This window comes from Phoca vitulina, unplaced genomic scaffold (genome assembly GCF_004348235.1).
Source record: "Phoca vitulina isolate PV1807 unplaced genomic scaffold, GSC_HSeal_1.0 scaffold1, whole genome shotgun sequence".
NCBI lineage: Eukaryota > Metazoa > Chordata > Mammalia > Carnivora > Phocidae > Phoca > Phoca vitulina.
The window spans coordinates 77442711-77464982 of NW_022589704.1; the positions used below are offsets into that span (position 1 = coordinate 77442711).

At 36.1% G+C, this 22272-nt stretch overlaps 1 protein-coding gene across 5 annotated transcripts in view; it reads right to left on the reverse strand.

The window, feature by feature from the left end:
• Positions 1 to 22272, reverse strand: part of RIF1 (replication timing regulatory factor 1) — a 65882-nt gene that overhangs the window by 11713 nt on the left and 31897 nt on the right. For all 5 annotated transcript variants that reach the window (XM_032410591.1, XM_032410581.1, XM_032410552.1 and 2 more), the window contains exons 21-30: positions 14237 to 14336; positions 11302 to 11566; positions 10098 to 10140; positions 9141 to 9343; positions 8485 to 8584; positions 6128 to 6247; positions 4750 to 4901; positions 4294 to 4374; positions 4157 to 4211; positions 535 to 3795 (exon numbers count right to left, since the gene is read on the reverse strand). In XM_032410591.1, coding sequence (XP_032266482.1) covers positions 535 to 3795; positions 4157 to 4211; positions 4294 to 4374; positions 4750 to 4901; positions 6128 to 6247; positions 8485 to 8584; positions 9141 to 9343; positions 10098 to 10140; positions 11302 to 11566; positions 14237 to 14336 — 4380 coding nt within the window. The remainder of the gene's footprint in view (positions 1 to 534; positions 3796 to 4156; positions 4212 to 4293; positions 4375 to 4749; positions 4902 to 6127; positions 6248 to 8484; positions 8585 to 9140; positions 9344 to 10097; positions 10141 to 11301; positions 11567 to 14236; positions 14337 to 22272) is intronic.

The window sequence follows — 22272 nt, forward strand, 5'->3', positions numbered from 1 at the left end:
AAACCAAAGGAGTCAGTTTAGTGAAGATGGGGAAATAAAATTATAAATGAAATCACATCCAGAAACTGATAAAGGCACAGCCTGAGACTTTTTTTTCATTAGACAAGGTCTGGAAATAAGAGTTTATCTAAACACTTAAATGTGAAACAGACTGCATAATGTCCTACCACACACTGAGTGCTAACTAAAGCTGTTTTATCAGTTTCTAAATGTTTCCTCGTATGTTATGAGCAAAACAAAATAAAACAAAACAAAACCAAAAAACCATGAGAGATCCTCATCAATTCTGCAAAAGGTGAACAATGTACATGGCTGAAGATCTTTAGTGTCCTAAAGTAAAGGAATATCTAAGGGCTTCAGTCCCCTTTTATCAACACTTTTTCTTCTACCTGCCCTTTTCCCTAGTCGCTGTAATTATTCAAAATGTGTTGGTTCTATTAATCTAAAATCTGTCATTCACCAGGAACCACTGTATGGCTAAAATACTCAAATCTCAAATATGGACTTATTAATATTCAGCCTCAATTCCCCTACCTTGTGAACAGGTGACGATATCTCATCTTCCTGAGGCCTTTTTAGTCCTCTCTTTAAAATGCTGGTCGATGGAGAAGCCAAAGGAGACCATACACAGCGTGTCTGCATGCCACTAGGACTGCCATTTGCTGATACAAGTAAAGGATCAAGTTCCCTTAATTTTTGAGGAGATGCATTGTTGTCTTCTGTTATTAGTTCAGAGATGGCTGTTTCAGATGTCAGAGACTGTGATGTTTCCTCCACTTTCTCTGAAGTATGGTGAACTTCCTGTAAAATCTCATCATGTCCCCCCACCACTCGATTGTCATCTGATGTTGTTTCTTCAGACTTATTAAGTTCAGTATTTGTTTCAGTTTCATTAGAGTCAACTTTTCCTTCTTCAGTGCTCATTCCAAGTGTGTTGAGAACAAAACTGCCGATTTCCATAGTTGAAGTCTTTGTTTCGGCTTGTACAGGCTTAGTAGAGATTTTGGTAGTCGAGTCCCTGTCCTCTGTTTCATTGACTTGGTCAGCTGCAGCACTCACCTCACCAATCACTGTCTCTTCACAATTTTCCATTTCAGCATTCATTTCTTCAGATGAGCCTGGACCAGATTCGTCACTTCTTTCATCTAATTCCCCAACTGCTGTTTGTTCAGGTATCTCTACCTGAGCACTCATTTTTGTGGTATTATCAGAATGACCAACACCAGAATTAAATTCTTCAGTTACTGCTTCTTCAGCCTTCAGTTTTTCAGCTGCCTCTGCTTCAGATTCATCACTTCTTTCACTATTTATCTCCATTACCTCTTCTTCACTAATACCAGTTTCGGTACTCTTTTGTTCAGAAAAGCTAGCTTCAGATTTATCACTTTCTACATCCAATTCAATAGCTTCTACTTCTTCTGGATTGAATTTTGCTTTAGCTTTACATGCATCTGTTTCAACATTGACAATGTTCTCTATACTTAATTCCTTTTCCAAGATAGCCTCTGACTTTTCTTCTTTGGTCTCCGAAGTAGAACATTCCAGTGAATTATCTTTGGAATCACCTAAACATGGGCTAACAGTTTTACATTTTTTATTGGATGGCTCTTGGCTTTCAAGAGGTGCTGCTTCTTCAGAAACCATATCACAAGTTTCTTCTTCAAAATTTACTACTTCAGAAGGAAGAGGGTTTTGAATAGTATTTTCTTTCAACTCACTTTCAGATGTAATTAATGAATCATTAACAGCATCACTCTCCTCCTTGAGTCCCAAATGAAAATTCACACCATTATGTTCATCTGAAAGTTTTACCTCAGAGCACAGATTAGCTTTAGAAGTTTCTGATACATTTACAGGTGTTTGCATATCTGTCTTTTTTGTTTCATTGACTTTTACATCATAGTTTTCTGTATTCTTTAACCCAATGAATGACTTTTCCTGAGGCTGTGATTTTTCTCCACAGCAATCACAACCTTTAGATCTCCTTACCCTCCTACTTCTTTTATGCTGGCATTCAAGTGTTTGAAAAGTTTTTTCAGAAAGCAAAGAAATGTCTGATGTCCCTATTTTTGAGGATTCTCCCATGGTGTTATTTTCTATAGAATCTCGTTTTTGTAATCTCTTGCTGGCATTTCTAGTCCTTAGATTTGATTCTGGCACAGAAGGGTTTGAAAAGGAATATTCTGTACATTTGTTGGTTTTACTTTTTCCCTCGTAAGTAGTTGACACGTCATCAGAAACCTGCAATAAATCTGAAGATACTGTAGAATCTTCAAGGGTTACATTATTACTCTCATCTTTTTGTTCACAAATCTGAGATTTTAGGTCTCTCTCTACTTCAGAATTTGCTTTGCAATCAAGTGTCTGGTTGTCAACATTTACACATTCCTGTTTTATCACTTTCTCCTCCTGATCTTCAATGTCAACACTATCACTGCTTTTGTTTTTCCATTTTCCAGATCTCTTCTTTTTAGAACCTTCTTCTTTTGCCTCAGAACTATCAGATTCTGAGTTTTCAATGCTGTAAAGTAAACCTTGGGATGCTCTTCTTGTTTGATACCGTGTTCGACCACTTACTGGTTTTTCAGAGGACTTATCTGCAAAGTCCTGGGCACCGTCTCCCTCAGATTTAATATTCTCAAGGTCTAGCTTTCTTTTACTTTCATCAATTTCAGCAGTAGTGCTGGTTTCCCCAAAAGTCTTCTCGTGTACATTATTTCCTTTCTCAATTAAATTTTCCTGTACAGTTTGTTCAGTAATCAGTTTTTGCTTAGGTAACACATCATCTTTTACATGCAACGGACTTTTCTGAAGGGTCTTTTCTTCTTCCTTACGTCTTTCTTTTTTTTGATGATTATTTTCTTTCTCTTGGCTGTCAGTGGTAGGCTCTGCTACTTCTGAACGTCGCCTTGAGGATCGTCTAAGCGTTTTTTGATTTGGAGTTATCAGAACAGGACTATCCTCATCTACCATTTGATCTGCTGGTATTATAGCTGGGGGTGTATTTTCTTTGGATTCCAAATTGATTCCTAATGTTTTCTCTTCTACAGTATTGTTTTCTAATAATACTACATTTTCTATTGTTGGTTTAAGCATTGTATCCTCATATTCCATCATAGATTCAGAGAGATGAGCCTGATTATCTAACACACATTCTGTTTGATTAAGCAAACCAGGTGGGTTATTTTCTAAGACTACTGTGCCATCAATAGATTCCTGAGTATTTTTCTCTTGATCGGATCTCATTAAGAGTTTAGACCTTTTGTTCCCTATTTGTTCAGCTTTACTTGACCTTCGGCTTGATCTCTTAATTCCATGTGCTATTTTTTCAGAATCACATTTTGCAAAAACCATTTCTCTTTTCTTTGCTTTTGGTGGAGTATCTGTTTTACCCATGACTTCCTGGTTATTTTTCACTGTTACAGTTGATGACATATTATTTAAGGGGGACGGACTAAAAGGTCTATTTTCTGAACCATCAAACTTCTCCAAAGTAATAAACGTTTGCCTCCGACTTGTAGGCTGTGGGGGAGTTCCAGAAATAATGGTATTAGAAACTGAGCTACTGTTGAGACCAGAAGTATTTTCTGCATTAGATACACATCCGGTCGTTTTCTTTGATGAAATTAAAGCTTTCTTTCTGGCATCATTATTACTGCTCGGTACTTCTGGACTCGTTTCCTCATTAGAACCACAGTCATTATTTGAAAGAGAAACCTTTTCAAGATGCTCATCCATACCACAGTTTTCCATGACATCTTGAGAAATAACAATGTCACTTTCCATTTGTTCCTCCTGCACAGAAACGTACACATGTATATAGATTAAACAACAAACAAGATTTCTGAGGGAAATCGTAGTGTAAAACTTCAGGAATTCAAAAGGCAATCACTGACTTTCAGTATTTTGCAAATATTCCAAAGGTGGTGATAGATGCCCATTAATTTGTGTTTCTAATTATAAATATTTTAAAAAGCCAAATATATTTACTTTAAACACGCATACACTCACACACATCCACAAACACAGTAACTACAATTCTGTGAAAGTCTATCAGTGAGAGTTATAAGATTATGCAATATACCTTAAAATTAATACAAGAGATTTCATAATGGAATGATTCTAAAAACCCCCAAACATGAAATACCAAATATACCTTAGGTATCACCTTGGAATCTTCCTTTGATTTTTCAGTTAAAGCAGGAATTTCCCTAAAGTAAAAATGTATGAATTAAAATACTGTTTTTAATTAAAAATTAGAAAACCAGTTACTTCAACAGCTTCCATACTTACATGGACTCTTCCTGGGTATACTGAGAAAACAAAGTGTCTTGTGAAACATCCAGATTATTATACATGACAGGAATATCGCATCTGAAAAAGATCTTACATAAATAACTTCAAAATGTGGTATTCCTATAATTAAAAATTAAACTTAGATTTGTACATCTAGTTATCTTTTAAGAACAATGTAAAATTAAGGCTTAGATGTTTATTTTCCATGAAATCATCTTCTCTACCTTCTCCAACACTACCTCCATTAATGATTCAGCTCTGAATGCATAAACCTTTGGTACATTACTAAGTAACTGTATATATATGAAATGCAGACACGTTTGGCATATCTTTTTGGCATTAAAATATAGCATATTATATGTAGTATTTTAGTTCTAAACACAAAGTTACAGTTACCGCATGAAATCTAAATATAGGTACAGAATACCCAATTCAAGATAAAAGGCTACAAACCTCTTTGTTTTGAATACTTCTTTCTGATGTTCAGTTAGTATTCTTTCCTTTGCTTCTTTTCCTTCTGGAGGTATAAACACAAAGTCAATAGACTTTTCCTCTTCCAAAGGCATTTCACTCTTTGTTTTGATAGAAGACGATTCTAATTTCAACTGCAAATTTATAAAAGGCAAATGTACATTTGAGTTTCCAAATGATTTTCCAACACTTCAATCAATCTCTATTCCAGCACTCTAGTGAAGTTATTCAATAATGACTAGGAAGTTTGAAGTTGAAACCTATAGGATATCCTTGGTTAATAATTAGTACAATGTCCTTCCCTTTCATTCTGCTTTTAATAACATTCAGAAAATAAAATTACACCTCTTTAAAAGTAGGCAACCTACTTACCAACAAAGCACAGACAAGTATGTTTTTCCGGCCAACATATGGAAATCAAGTGATTTGGCAAGAAGAGAATATATCAGCAGCTCTCAAGTTGAAGCATAAACTAAGTCAAATTAAGTAAAAGTCACCGAAATAATACACGCTCCATACCAGTAACACTGGTACTGTTATTTTTACAAATTTTCAGTGCAATTGTTTTCATTCTACTTTAAAGTTGCTACAGTAGAGTCGTTCTTTAAAAATAGCATTTTTTCTTTCATTTTTGCCAGGGCCATGGTTTCAATATTCTAGAATACCCTTATTAAAAGTCACGGAGGAGAGAATTATTGTCTGAAAATCAGTTAACTGGCAATTAGTAAGATTAGGGGTATTAGATATGAGGCCAAAAAGGACATCTTACCTAGGTGTTCTCTTTCTATTCAATAACAGAAGTTCTAAAATGTTCTCTTATGCTACCTATGCTATAACTAACATACATAGAGTTCATTCCATCTCAAGGGGGCTACTGCCTGAATTAACTATATACTTAATGGATGCTACACATTTTTTTTTTTAAGGATTTTGTCAGAGAGAGAGAGAGAGAGAGAGAGAGAGAGAGAGAGCGCGCACGCATGCGCACAAGCAGGAGGAGCGGCAGGCAGGGGAGAAGCAGGCTCCCCACTGAGCAAGAAGCCCAATGTGGGGGGCTCGATCCCAGGACCCCGGGATCATGACCTGAGCCAAAGGCAGGCACTTAACCAATGGAGCCACCCAGGCGCACCTGGATGCTACATATTAAGCAGACTTAACTTTAGTAAGAATGAATCATTTCACAAAGCTTCTAGATTTCCACACTATCTTAAGTCTTTTTAGACCAAGCTCTGTTATTCTCCTTTAACCCTATCTTTTATTTAGCCTTTAATCACTTTTTTTTTCCAATTAGAAGCTGTATGTTCTCAAGCTACCATCTACTTTTATATTAAAAGTTCTATTTAAGTTTGGAAAAACATACTTTGACTGGTGGTTTCTTATTTTCTTTTGCATCCTTTGTTTGTGCCAAAAAAGAATCTCTTTTTCCACTTGATTTTCTTTCCATGCCACTTATCTTCATATTTAACTGTGAATTTTCTGTCTGTTTTATTAAAAATAAAACAATTTTTAAGTGCAAATGTTCTATTTCTCCTTTTCATGCTTTGAAAATTCCAGTATAATACTCATTTCAAATATCAAATTCCTTCTCATTATTCACTTATTAAAATCATATCAAAGAAAAGAGCCATTGTTTAATTCATTAACATCTCTAATTCATACAGTAGTTATTTTGCACCATTTTTAGAAATTTTATGAATTCTGGATATTTTGAGAATTTTACAAATTCTAAAAAGAAGATACACCATATAAATACTAAAAATGAATCAAATTAATGAACTCAAAGACCCCTCCTATTACTGGGAATATTTCTAAGAAACAATCACAGCCATAAAACTTTAAACATCAAACAATAAGGCATGCATGATACAAAATATTACCTACCATGTCCCTTTTAGACTTTTTCAGGACAAATTATACCAAACAAGTCTCAACAAGTCTAATTATCTGATAAGAAAATTTTATTTTAGCCAAAAAACAAAAACTGGAGTGCTTAGGTAGCTAACTTTTTTTCTCTTACAGGTTCTAAACAATTAACAGCCAAGACTCCATTTGTTGTTGAATAGGGAAAAAGTTGTCTAATGATGTCCTACCTCATAGATATGTAATACTCATGCCTTTACTGCTTGATCCTCAGACAGTAATTATTATTAGCCAAAGTAACCTTGTTCCAAATGGGTTATATGATAGCAAAGATGTGTTTTTCTGACAGAAGGAATAAGATTTGATGTGAAGAACAGAGAAATTGAAGGACGGCTCGTGCTTAGACATAGACCAGTAACTATTATTCCTGGTTTACCTAAAGCAACACTTAACCATGTATTTTAATAATTACATTTGCAAAGGAATACACACTAAATGCCATGGTTCAAAAAGGATCATTAATGAACAAGATTCAGAGACTATTTACCTGAGAATCTATGGTGAAATTTCCTGCCCTTAAATCAGAAAATTATTTTAGGCCAAAGGGCAAAAAAACCCAGCTAAAATAAACAAATGAAATTGCATCAAATTAAAAACCTTTTGCACAGTAAAGGAAACCATAAACAAAATGAAAGGGCAATATACTGAATGGGAGAAAATATTCACAATACATCTGGATAAGGGGTTAACAGCCAAAATTCATAAAGAACTCATGGAACTTTATATTTAAAAAATATCCCAATTAAAAGATGGGTAGAGGACTTGAATAGATGTTTTACCAAAGATATAGAGGGCGAACAGGCACATGAGAATATGCTCAACATCACTATCATTACCAAGGAAATGCAAAGGAAAATTACAATGAGGTATCACGTCACACCATTAAGAGTGACTATTATGGAAAAGAAAAAACAGCAAGTGCTAGCAAACATATGGAGAAGACGGAACCCTCGTACAACTGCTGGTGGGAATATAAACTGTGTTACCACTATGAAACACAGTATGGAGGTGCCTCAAAAAATTAAAAATAGAACTACCACAGAACCCAGTAGTTTCACTTCCAGGTATTTGTCCAAAGAAAACAAAAACACCAATTTGAAGAGATGTTCACCCTCATGTTCACTGCAGCATTACATACAATAACCAATATAATAGAAACAATGTATCACCCGACCATAAAGAAGAATGAAATCTTGTCACTTGTGACAACATGGATTGACCTAGAGGGTATTATGTTAAGTGAATGTCAGACAAAGACAAATACTGTACGAATTCTCTTAACATGTGGAATCTAAAATATAAGATGAACGAACAAAGCAGAAAACAGACTCAAAGACAGGAAACAAACTGTTGGTTACCAGAGGGGGATTGGTTGGGGACAGAAAAATTGGTGAAGGGGATTAAAAAGTACAAACTTCCTGTTATAAAATAAGTTAAATCATGGGGATGTAATATACACTATATGAATACAGTCAGTAATATTGTCATAACTTTGTATAACAGATGGTAACTAGACTTACGAAGATCATTTTATGATGTATAAAAATATCGAATCACTATGATGTATACCTGAAACAGGATACTCTATGTCGATTATACTTCAATTTTAAAAAAAAGTGTTTCAAGCCAGGCAACAGACTTTACAAAAAACCCTATATTATGATGCTCTTAAGCTTAAGTTTTACTCGTTTATCACGTCAAAAAAAACATTCTAAGATTCTGTCTTTTAAAAAATTACACTGAAAGCCAATAAACAACTACTCAAACATCATTCAAAAGTAAAAAACCTCAACTTACTGCATTTGAATATGGTCCACTGGATTCCTCCATAATTTCAACATTTTCCAAACCAGGTAAAAGCAACAGAAATTTCTCTTTGGCTTGTCTTAGTACTGGTCTTTAAAAAAGTACATAAACATATACACCTTGAGTCAAGCAGTACTGGTGAATACTGATAATATGTTAACAAGAACACTTTAATTATGATTTTAAAGTGGCAAAATATATCCACCTTAAAGACTGTTTCTCATTCTACACACACAAAACTGGGACAAATGTAAAACATTTAGTTTTTTGCTAACCTCTTCAGTTCCCAAATTGTCTTAAGAAGTTTCCCAATTTTTATCATGCAAAATTCCAAGCAAAAGTAGACTATTACATTAAATTCCCGTGTACACATCACCCAGATTTAATAACCACCAATTTCTTGCCTTCCATATTTCTTTTATTAAGGAAAATTTAACACTGCTTTTTACGTTCCTAAAACCACGGGTTACTCTAAGGACCAAAGTAAAAGGTCAAGTTATGTTTAATAGTTACCATGTATTACAAATTAACATTTGAACTGAGGAAAGTTCTGCTATGATTCCTCATAAGAAAAATTCATGTTAAGACCAAAATATCAATTTACACAATCATAGTAACTATATAAAATAGTTTTGTGGTTAGCATACTTTAACTCTTCAGGATAAGTCAACGTCGACACTTTAGCAAATGTGGCGTTCCAGAACTGAGCACTTTGTTTTCTAATCTGTTTATTCCTGTGCAAAAATATTATGCATAATAACGGAGAGATGTGTTCAAGAAGTTCGCTGTCGTAAGTTCCAGTGTAGTTGAAGTGTAGACAAGCAATTATCTCTCCCAGTAGCTTTTCTAACTAGGAAAAAGGAAAATTTTATTAGGATAACCTATGGAAATGTTCTTTTAAAACAGGAAAAATAAAAGCCCGAAGCATACTAAACAACTCACAACATGTTACTATTTCAATTTTTTAAATTCAAACTTTTTTTTTAAAGCTCCCATATGGGGCGCCTGGGTGGCTCAGTCGTTAAGCGTCTGCCTTCAGCTCAGGTCATGATCCTAGGGTCTTGGGATCGAGCCCCGCATCGGGCTCCCTGCTCAGCGGGAAGCCTGCTTCTCCCTCTCCCACTTCCCCTGCTTGTGTTCCCTCTCGCTGTCTCTGTCAAATAAATAAATAAAAATCTTAAAAACAAAAACCTCCCATCTGTCGCCTTAAATATGACTATAACCTGACAAATTCTCAGGTGAATTTACTGTAATTATCGATATAAGACCTTGATTTCAAACTTATTTTCCATTAATGGAAAAAACTACGTTCTCTCATGAACAGAGATTAACAATTGACTACCCAAGTTTTACCTATAAAATACTGGAACCAATTACCCTCATGTATAGAAAGATAAGATAGGAGGTGGGGAGTATGAATTTTAAACAACATTATTCAATCCTTCTTTAAAAACTATGTGCCCATGTCATGTTATCAAATGTCCATTAAAATGGAAGTATAATCCTTTTACAAATCAGAACTATATATAAGGAAGACAATTACCTAAACCCTAACATTTTTTTCACCATGAAAGTATGTTTTACAGACAACTGTCCATTTTTACCTTGTTGCTCATACAACTATACACTTTAGGAACTTCATCAAGCCTGGGAAGAAAAACACAAGAGTACCACTTACATTTCAGAAAGTTAAATCTAAAAATATGTAATGCAGCCATAAAAATGAGACATGTTGTAAGTGATATAAGAAGGTGCCCCAAGACTTAATTTTAAAAATGTCAAATTATCAAACATTAAAACATGAAACAAACCTATCTTTAAAAAATGAACCACAGAAAAACATCTAGAATAGACCTCAAAATACTAATACTTGTTTCTGTACCTCTTTTAAAAAGCATAAATTATTTTTATGCTTAAAGACTAAAAGATGTGCAAAAAGCTAATATATTTGGGGTACTACTTTGTAGTTTTATAAAATTTGTTCCTAAAACTTTCTCCATGAATTTATAAAAGACAGACTATTGTGACTGAACCACATAAGCTTGCTAGAAAAAACATCGTTGAATCCTTTCAAATTGCTTTTTAAAAAAGTTATGTCATTTGGGATTTTTCAGGGTTCAAGGCACTGCTTGCTTCGATTCAAATGTAAAGGATAAGGTAAATTAAATTTTTACAGGATAATTCAGAAATTTAAATGTGTATACCTTTTGAACCAACAATGTGACATCTAGGTAGGACCTCTTTCTGCAGAAGTAGTGGCAAACATGGACACTGACATGTGTACAAATATGTTCAACTGTAGTAAAGTTAGGAGGGAAAAGGCTAGAAAAACATGTATGTCTCCTAACATATATGTCCATTACACTGGAAGTATAAAATTGGGTATGAAAGTCTTATGGAACCCTCTGCAGACATCAAAGAGAATGAGATTCTTAGATGAATGGTGCAAGATGCATACAATATTTTAAGGGTATACCATGTACTGAATTGCAAAGTAGCATGTCAGGTATGCTTCATATACATCATGTTTAACAGGTATGCATGTTTGTATTATCAAATCTGAAAAGGTATGTACTAAATTGAAAAGGGGGGTTGAACTAGCACACAAAATTTACAAACTCCCAATTTCTACCTCGCATTTATGTGTGATTTGAACTATCTTTTTAACAAATGCAGTTTAATATATTATCCCCTTCACTAAATTTTAGCAATTACCATCCATAACAACAAGCGGATTAGGAAAATGACAAAAGTTTGCTACCTAGATCTAAAGACATGTAATTTAAAGTAGAAATTCTAAATACTTACTTTAAGGTTTCATAAAATAATGCCAGAGGTCTTGTTAAAGTTGCAAATATTTTTCGGATCATAGAAGACAAAGAAATACGTCCAAGTACATTAGAAAGAATACTGGTGATTGAGTTGCCAACAGTGAGGAGAGTATCAGAATGTACTTCCTTGAAGCTCAGAGTGTGGAAAGTATAGATCACTCTCACAGTAAGTTTAAATAAAGAAGCCAATTTCCCTAGAGGTTCTTTCTTCTTTTTGGACCAATCTGAAGGTCTCTGTGGTGCTAAGATAAAATTGAATTTATTAAATACTCAAATACTTTGAAAAATGTTACTGTACGTCTTTACAATTTATACCTCATTTAAGCGACAAACACACCTAAAAAAATGACAGATACTTCTAATATACATATTTCTGTAGAGTGATACCCACAAACCTTAAAATGATACACCATTAGTGGATAAATATCAAAACATTGTCTTTACAACCGAAGCAGAGACAAAGAAAAACTATTTGGCAGATCAACAAGTCTAGAAAAATGAGTATTTTCTCTAAGGAGTTATAAAATGCATTTCACATGTTTATATTCTCTGAATTTCAACAACTGATTTGTAAGAAAGTACTAAATCATAAGACAGGGTCCACGGGGCGCCTGACTGGCTCAGTCACTTAAGTGTCCAACTCTTGGTTTAAGCTCACGTCATGATCTCATTGGTGGTGGGATCAAGCCCTGAGACAAGCTCTGCACTCACTGGGGAGTATGCTTGAAGATTCTCTCCCCCTCCGCCCCCACTCACATGCAAGCACTCTAATATTTAAAAAAAAAAAAAAAAGATAGGTTCCAAAATTAAATTTTAAAAGTCAATTTTTAAAATAAGAAACAAAATTTCACTTAGAAATTATTGCTCCCTGGCTCATCTATAATACACTGAACCCTACAAATAACTCAACAAGTCACAGATCCAAATCCTCAGAAAGAATCCAAAAAAAGCAAGCCTAGATTTAAAGAAAAAGATGTATCTTAAAAGCACTGTCTGACTTTCCTGTGTATAGTTTTTTTTTTTATTAAAGATTTTATTTATTTATTTGACAGAGACACAGCGAGAGAGGGAACACAAGCAGGGGGAGTGGGAGAGGGAGCAGCAGACCTCTGGCATAGCAGGGAGCCCGAGGCAGGGCTCGATCCCAGGACCCTGGGATCATGACCTGAGCCGAAGGCAGACGCTTAACGACTAAGCCACCCAGGTGCTCCTCCTGTGTACTGTTCTTAGATCCTGCAGATACCTACCTATAGGGATAAACCCACATCTGTCAAGGAAATCGTACATATTCAAAAATTACCTTTCTTTCCTTCAAAGAATCCATTCTCTTAAGGTAAAATATCTCAGATTTAAGAGAAAACTAAATCAGTGCTTGTTGATGAAAAAATATGTGGTGAAATGACAGACAAGTGTTACTAACAAAAGGAAGTCAACCTTCTTCCCTAGAATCAGGTTCCCAGACATGAATGTAAATTGGAATGGCCACCCAAAAATTCCAGGCCAGGATGTTAAGGCTGAGAAGAGAGCCATGAATCACATGACACCTATCCAACACTTGTCTACTCAAGAGGATCCGGAGCAATGACATCTTAATAATAATGAATAGATCTCGGTTTCTAAACTAAATGCCATTCATCCTCAGCAAAACGAACAATGTTCCTTGGAAATATGGCTGGTTCCAGGCTGAAGGACAAGAAGTGCAGGATGAGCCTGATTGTCTTATGCCAAAGGTCTCAAAAAATAATGGAAACACATGAAATGGTCATACAGGCCAACATGAGCGTAAGTATTAGTAATAATTATAAACCACTGAATAACAGAACACCACAGGGATAAAAATAAAATAAGGGAGGGGCACATGGGTGGCTCAGTTGGTTAAATGGCTGACTCTGGATTTTGGCTCAGGTCATTAACTCAGGATCTTGAGACTGAGCCTCGAGTCCAGCTCCCTGCTTAGCAGGGAGTCTGCTTGAGATTTTTCTCTACCTCTGCCCCTCCCTGCTCGCACTCACGCACTATCTCTCACTCTCTCTCTAAAATAAATAAATAAATCTTAAAAAAAATATATGGGGAAAAAACGAAGCTATAGCTTACATTAGGATGTCATTTGCACCTGGAAGTGACTGGTGCCCAGTAGTGCTCAACAACTGTAGAATTTTATTTTTTTGAAGGTGCCAAAGTGGGGCCTGAACTCATGACCCTGAGTATAGAATGATTTACTATGAAAATATGAGATAAATAACAGGGACAGCTTCTAGAATTAATGTAATTAAAGACAAAGGAGATAAGCATCTTGATACAATTCAATATAATCAAATGAAACAATGTGAACTATTCTGGTAATCATCTTAGAGCTTTATGCAAGAAGCATTAATGGATGATAAATTCATGGGTGAAAGTTTGCTAAGAAAAAGGATATTTACATAGTCTTAAAGAATCTGCCACAAAATATTAATTTATTACTCATAGGTACTTACAATAGAACACCTGCCAGATACTGTCTTAACCAACCAATAAAAGTTAACGTCACCAGTAATGGGACAAATAAGAACATTTTAACAAACATCAAAGTTTCCTGCCCAGGTAATTCCTTGTCTAAGATGGAATAAGTAAAATCACTCATATTAGCAATCTCTAACTAGGATAATATTGATCTTTCTATGGTATACAAAGGAGGAAAGAGGTTTTTGTGTGTGTGTGTGATAGAGACCAAGCGTGTGCAAGAACATGTGAGCTCCTAGCATACCAAGATTATACAATATAGTTGTATGCCAACCACATATGACATGGTTATACAACATCTAAAGCAGGTAAAATGAGGTTGGAAAAGATACTAGGATTTGATCTTGACAACAGTTTAGACAATTGTGTTTACGAAATAGTGGGTGAACAAAGTAAAAAAAAGTACTTACATTTAACTTTGGGCTGATACTTAGTATTGTATGGTGAGAAGTCAATGCAATCCACCATTACAGTAATTACATGAACGATCCTATCCAAGAACAACAAATTCTAGGAAAGAACAATTAAGTATTATATTAGAAACTTTCAACTACTGGCATAGTTTCCAAAAATAGTAAGCATCAACAAAAAATGTAAGACTTTCACTCCCATATATAACATATAAGGTACATAAATGAAATACAGAGTTATAAATACTTCCTATAACTGCTGCGCACCAAGTACCATAATTTTTGTTTCTCGACATTTAGGGAAAATAATTATAAGATGCCCATAAGATTCAGCATATAAACCAGTAAACTGAGAATGGAAGAGCAAGGTTCTTAATTAGATTCTTTATCGGGGGGGGGCGGGGGGGGGCGCCTGGGTGGCTCAGTCGTTAAGCGTCTGCCTTTAGCTCAGGTCATGATCCCAGGGTCCTGGGATCGAGCCCCGTATCGGGCTCCATGCTCGGCGGGAGGCCTGCTTCTCCCTCTCCCACTCCCCATGCTTGTGTTCCTGCTCTCGCTCTCTCTGTCAAATAAATAAATAAAATCTTTAAAAAAGATTCTTTATTGGATTCTTCATGAAAATTTTAAGTGTTCATTAAACCCAGTGATACAACAAAAAAATGAAAAAGATGCTAAGCTCCCTCATACCCTTTTCCTCCTCCTCCTGAAATCCAACTGAAATAAAAAAACAAATTGATAGAAGCATCAGAGACTCCCTAGAAAAATTTTTTTAAAGGCAGGGGGTAGGAAGACTAAGAAAATAAACAAAGGAAATCCCAGCACCGAGTCAAAAAACAATTCCAAAATAGTGGAATTTTTTCTCCTAGAAGTTTTCCTAGCAAAACTTCTGAGTAACGAGACATACTGAGAGTTCTGAGAAAAAAAGTTAATTAAAACAAATACTGAAATTAAAAATCTAGAAAACAGATGCACTTTCTTCTCCCCTTATTCTCCATTACTATCCACTTTTCCACTTCACTGGACTAATTCACATGTCTGCCCCCCAAAGACAACCTCCCCAATGAGTTAATTAAGGGCCAGAAGGAGGAAAGCAGCAGTGCCCTAGTTAACCATGAAAACTATGTGGGAAAGTCAGTCCAGGTGACAATCTATATTTTCATGTAGAGAAGATATCAAAGTTCCAACTGCTTCCTCCTTGCTCACAATTACAAAGTAAAGGACACTTCTAACTATAATTTGCTATCAAGACTGGCAAAGGGGCTCTCTCTTCAGTGAGGAAATGCATTCCAGCTACCGGTATCACCTTGATCAACAAACACGTACAATCCTGAGGTATCCTAATACCAACAGAACTAATCCATGAGGAAAAATCTAGTAGCAAACAGAAGAAAACATTAATATGCTCAGAGATAAGAGGAAATATTACCGACTTAAAAACTCTAATTGTAAAAACAAAAACCATTATAAAACACTTTCAGCATTTAAACCACAAATGAACAATTAGAGAAATACCAACTCCTAGAAAGCAGTACCAAAACAAAACACAAAGAGGTGTAGTAAAAGAAAAGTAAGGAATACATAAAATGAACTCAAAACGTCTAAAACCATCTAAAATGGTACTCAGAAACAGAAGAGGAGCACCATTAAATAAAGCAAGGCAATTTTCCTGAGATGAAGGCACAGCTCTTTAGACCTAAAGGGTCTATATCAAGGACTGAAAAGAATAATTTAAAAAGATGCCTCAAGAGACAAGCTGGTAAAATGTGTATATTCCAAAGACCAAAGAAAAATCCTACAATTTTACAGAAAACTTAAGAAAAAAAAAAATCACTATCAAACCATGCATTTGCAAAAATACAAGCTATAACAAATGAGTAACTTTAGTCAAAATTCTATAATATAAATTCACTGGAACCTAAAAATAGTAACTAATCAATTGATTATGTGAACAAGGAGCTATCAATCATATATATGATTGTTGAAAAGTGTCTTTTTTTATTAAAGAATTAATAAATCACAGTGAAGCAAAACAAGGGAAAATAATAGGATACAGGAAACTAATATGAGCAACCAAATACCCTCAAATTTTGAAAACCTATTTATTTTCCAAGTTTTATAGTACCTTGTATAATAAACAGTGTAGTAAGTAAAATTCAGATTTTCAACAAAACTTGAAAGGTGTTAAAGTGTAAAAACCTGTGGGATAGTGATATCAATGTCTGCTTGCTGGGGTAAAATGGATATTAACTCTTCAAATTTGACAGATGTACAGAAGTTTCAAGAGTAGTATCTGAAAGAAGCTAAGGATTAAAATATACACTCCATTTCTTATTCAATAGGAGATTAAATACACTTATTAAAGACTCCTATATTTACTTATATGCTACAAAAAGACACAGAAAGGTTAAAACAAACTGAGAAATATATACAAAGAAAATCCTAAATCTATACAATGGAAAAATATATAATAATTACAATAAATGAACTTAGTTAAATACAACATGGATGAACCTTCCAACTAAAACACTGAGCCCAAAAGACACACAATATGACTTAACTATAAAATTTTAAAAGGAACACTGCTAAACAAATGTACATAATATATAGGTGTGGGTGTATAGTAAAAATATTTTTAATGAAACAAATTTTCAAAAAGTCAGGACAGTAATTCACTCTTCAGGGAGAGGAGGGTATGGTGATTCAAAATGCATAGGGGAGCATCTGAGGTGCTGACAATGCTCTATTAACGGACTTGGGTGATGCCTACAGAAATATTTCTGTATGATAATTTGTCAAACTGAACTGTTTCATGCATTTTTCTTTGTAAGTTTCTCAGCTTTTTTTTTTTTACAAAAAAAAGATTACACAAATTCTCAAAAAGGTGTGAGTGTATTAATCAGTTAATATCAAGTTGGCAAAATTCAAAAAAGGCAGTAAAGAGGAATTACTGTGAAGACAAAGTCACAAATTAAGTATGATATATATAAGTATGGTATAGCCTTAAAATACATAATAAACGTTTTCAAATACATCAAATTCACAATCAGGGAGACCCTTTATCAGAAACAGGTGGTAGGGGGAAGATGGCAGACTAGGAGGATCCTAAACCACCTCATCCCCAAAATACACCTAAGATCACACCCACATCAGTACAAATAACCCAGAAAATGATACATAAACTGGCAGAACATACTCTCCATGGCTAAAGGTAGAGAAGTGGCTACATGGCAAGCAGAAGGAAGGGTGGAGATGAGCTTGGGGATCAAGCTGGCTCACGAAATAGTCCCCAGTGGGGAGGGCCATTGCAGGCACAGAGGAGAGAAGCAGACCCTATCCCAGGCACCAGAAAGATGAATCCCTGTTAACATTTGGCTTTGTGTGGGGCTCAACACCTGGAACTTTAAAAAATCAGATGGCTGAGCCAGGACTGCCAGCAGAAACGGAGTCCCCACCCTTAAAGGGATAGCATAACAACCTCACTGAGGTACAGCACAGATACAGCAGTTTGAGAAATGCCTGGAGTACACGGGAAAGACATTTGTAACTAATCTCCAAACAAGTGCTGGAGGGGCAGGGATCTTTAAGAAACTTATCCAAGAACCAAAAGCTGGCAGGTGCAATTTCGCTCCCCAACGCCCAGGCTAGATACACGGACATGTACAGTGAACTAGCACAGCACGAATACTCTCCACCTAGCTTGCTAACAGCTTGCCCTGCCCCCGTGTTCTCCTGTGGACTCACCCCTCCAACCTGCCCATGGCCTGGCAGTGTGCAAGCAGCCCCAACAGGGATCAGAACTCCAAAGTGACTCCTGTCCTGGGGAAAGGGGAACATAACCATATATACCATTCCATCTGTGGCCCCAGCAGTAGACTGGGAGCAGACATCAGGTCTGACTGCAGGCCCCACCCACCAATGAAAACTTCTCAGGGGACAACACAGGGAAAACAACATGCAGTTCCTCGCTACTGCATCTCTGGCAAATACCTGGTCTGACTCAACTCAAGCCCAAGGTGGTCCCAGACTGGCTCACTAACAACACAGGGATAAACCCTGCCAACAGGCAAAACCACTACAGATGACTAAAGGCAAAAGTGACTCAGGCACAACAGCAGGGCTCATATGACAAATACATGAGACACCCTGAAGGGCCAGGTTCTGGTGAATAGGGGACACTGCACTGCAGGGCACTACAGGACCTCTTCTTCACATGGCCACTACTTACAAGAGCAGGAGATATAGCTGACGTTCCTAACACGCAGAAACAGACACAGAGAGTTAGATAAAATGCGGAAATGTCCCAAATTAAAGAACAGGGTAAGTCCCAGCAAGAGACCTAAATGAAATGGAGAGAAGTAACACATCTGATAGGAAATTGAAAGTAATGGCCATAAAGATGCTCAATGACTTGACAAAAGACTGGAGGGCCTCAATGAGACCCTGAACAAAGAGAAAACGTAAGGGGCACCTGGTGGTTCAGTCGGTTAAGTGTCCAACTCCTGATTTAGACTTAGGTCATGACTGCAGGGTCCTGGGATTGAGACCCGCGTCAGGCTCCCAGCTCAGCTCCACGTCTGCTTGTCCTTCTCCCTCTGCTCCTCACCGCCCCCCACTCTCTCTCTCCTCCTCTCTCAAATTAATAAAATCTTTTTTTAAAAAAGAGAAAACATAAAAGCCCATCAGAGATGGAAGAACTCAGTAACTGAACTAAAAAAACACTAGATGGAATAAATAGTAGACTAGATAAAGCAGAAGAATGGATCAGCGACCTGGAGGAAAGAGTAATAGAAAGCAATCAAGTTGGAACAGAAGAGAAAAAGTAATAAAAAATGAAAATAGACCATGGAAATTTAGTGACACCATCAAACACCCACCTTATAGTGATCTCAGAAGAAGAGACAGAAGAGGGGGGCAGAAAATTTGAAGAAATAGCTGAAAACTTCCCAAACCTGAGGAAGTCAACAAGTCCCAGATCCAGGAGGCACAAGACAGACCCCAACAGAATCAGCCCAAGAAGGTCCACACCAAGACACAGAGTAATCCAAATGGCAAAAAGTAGTGAGAGAGAATTTTAACAGCAGCAAGAGAAAAGAAAACACAGACGGGGAAACCCCATATGGCTATAAAGCTGATTTTTCAGGAAAAATCTTGCAGGCCAGACTGAGGGACATGAAATATTCAAAGTGCTGAAAAAAAGACACCTGCAACCAAGACTGCTCTATCCAGCAAGGCTATCATTCAGGATAGAAGGTGACATAAAGAGTTTCCCAGATAAACAAAAGTTAAAGGAACTCATAACCAAATAAACTAGCCCTACAAGAAATGTTAAAGAGGATTCTATGAGTGGAAAAGAAAGACTGTAAGTAGGAGTAAGAAAAGTAGGAAGCACAAAAGCAGGAAAATGAAGTCTATATGTATCAGTAAAGGGATTCACAAAATAAAAGAATGTAAAGTATGAACCCATATACCTAAAACGTAGGTGTGGAAAGACAGGAGTAAAGAAAGGGTTCAAACTTAAGCAGATTGCTATCTATATGCAAAATGTTATATACAAACGTAATGGTAACCACAAATCAAAAACCAGTAACAGGGTGCCTGGGTGGCTCAGATGGTTAAGCGTCTGCCTTCGGTTCAGGTCGTGATCCCAGGGTCCTGGGATCGAGTCCCACATCGGCTCCCTGCTCCTTGGGAGCCTGCTTTTCCCTCTGCCTCTCTCGCTCTCTCATGAATAAATAAAATCTTTACCAAAAAAAAAAAAACAAAACAAAACACCCCAACAGTAATAAATTGCAAAAAAAAAAATACAAAGAAAGCAATCCAAATATATCACTAAAGAAAGGCAGCAAACCATAAGAGAGCAAGAGAAGGAATAGAGAAGAACTACAAAAACAACCAAGGAACAAGTAACAAAATGGCAGTAAGTATACACCTTTCAATAATTACTTTGAATGTAGATGGAATAAATTCTCCAATCAAAAGACAAAGGATAAGGGAATGAATAAAAAAGCAACACCTATCTATATGAAGCCTACAAGAGACTCATGTCAGACCTAAAGATACATACAGATTGAAAGGGAAAGGATGCACAAGCATTAATCATGCAAACAGAAGTGGAAAAAAAGCTGGTAGCAATGCTTACATTAGACAAAATAAACTCTGAAACAGAGACTCAACAAAAGAAAGACACTATACAATAAAGGGAACAATCCAATAACATGTAACAGTTGTAAATATTTATGCACCCAACATGGAAGCAACCAAATATAGAAAGCAGCTAACAAAGGAAGTAATTGATAGTAACACAATAATAGTAGAGGACTTTTAAACCCCACTTACATCAATGGATACATCATCCAAACAGAAAATCAACAAGGAAACAGTGGCTCTGAATGACACAATGGACCAGACGGATCTAACAGTTATATTCAGAACATTCCGACCAAAAACAGAACACACATTCTTTTCAAGTGCGCATGGAATGTTCCCCAGGATGGACATGTTAAGCCACAAAACTCAACAAATTCAAAAACCAAACTTATACGATGCATCTTTTCAAACCACAACCTTATGAAACTAGTAATCAACCACAAGAAAAAATGTGGAAAGAACATAAATACAGGCGCCTGGGTGGCTCAGTCGTTAAGCGTCTGGCCTTCGGCTCAGGTCATGATCCCGGGGTCCTGGGATCGAGCCCCACATCGGGCTTCTGGCTTGGCCCTCCTCCTTCTCCCTCTCCCACTCCCCCTGCTTGTGTTCCCTCTCTAGCTGTCTCTCTCTCTGTCAAATAAATAAATAAAATCTTTAAAAAGGAACACAAATACATGAAAGTTAAATGACACTAAACAATGAATGGGCCAAACAAGAAATCATGGAGACAAATGAAAATGGCAACACAATGTTCCAAAGACTTTGCGATGCAGCAAAAGTGGTTCTAAGAGGGAAGTTTACAGCAATATGGACCTACTTCAAGAGGCAAAAAAAAAAAAAAAAAAAACTCGCAAACAACCTAATCTTACACTTAAAGGAGCAGGAAAAAGAACAAACATGACCCAAAACCAGCAGAAGGAAGGAAATAATAAAAATTAGAGCAGAAACAGGATTAGAAACAAAGAAAAAACAACAGAACTGATAAATGTACCAAAATGAACTTTGAAATCAACGAAACTGATAAACCTTTAGCCAGATTTATGAGCAAAAAAAGAGGACTCAAATAAGCAAAATCAGAAATGAAAGAGGATAAAGAGGGGCACTTGGCTGGCTCAGTCAGAAGAGCACGTAACTCTTAATCTTGGGGTTGTGGGTTTGAGCCCCACCTTGGGTGGAGAGATTACTTAAAAATAAATAAATAATTTTTTTTTTTTTTTTACAAATTCAATTACTTTAATAAATATAAGGTTCTTACAGTTACCTATTTCTTCCTGATTGAGCTTTAATACTAGTTGTCGTTGAAGGAATTTGTTGTCCCTTTCATTAAGATTAACAAAGTTACTGGCACAAAATGGTTCATAAAATTCTTCATTATTATTTTTTAAGTCTTTTTTAATTTAAATCCAATTAAATAACATATAATGTATTATTGGTTTCAGAGGTAGAGGTCAGTGATTTATCAGTCTTATATAATACCCTGTGCTCATTACATCACATGCCCTCCTTAATGCCCAGCACCCAGCCACCACCCCATCCCTATACCCCCTCCCCTCCAGCAACCATGTATCCTATGATTAAGAGTCTCTTATTGGTTTGTCTCCCTCTCTGATTTCATCTTGTTTTATTTTTTCCTCTATTCCCCTATGAATCTGTTTTGTTTTTTAAATTCCACATACTAGTGAGATCCTATGATAATTGTCTTTCTCTGACTTAAATAAATCTTAAAAAAAAAATAAAGAGAAATAACTGACACCACAGAAACACAAAGGATTGTAAGAGAATATTATGAAAATTATATGCCAAGAAATCAGACAACATTGATCAATTCCTAGAAACATAACCTCCCAAAACTGATCAGAAAGAAACAAAATCTGAACAGAATGGTTACT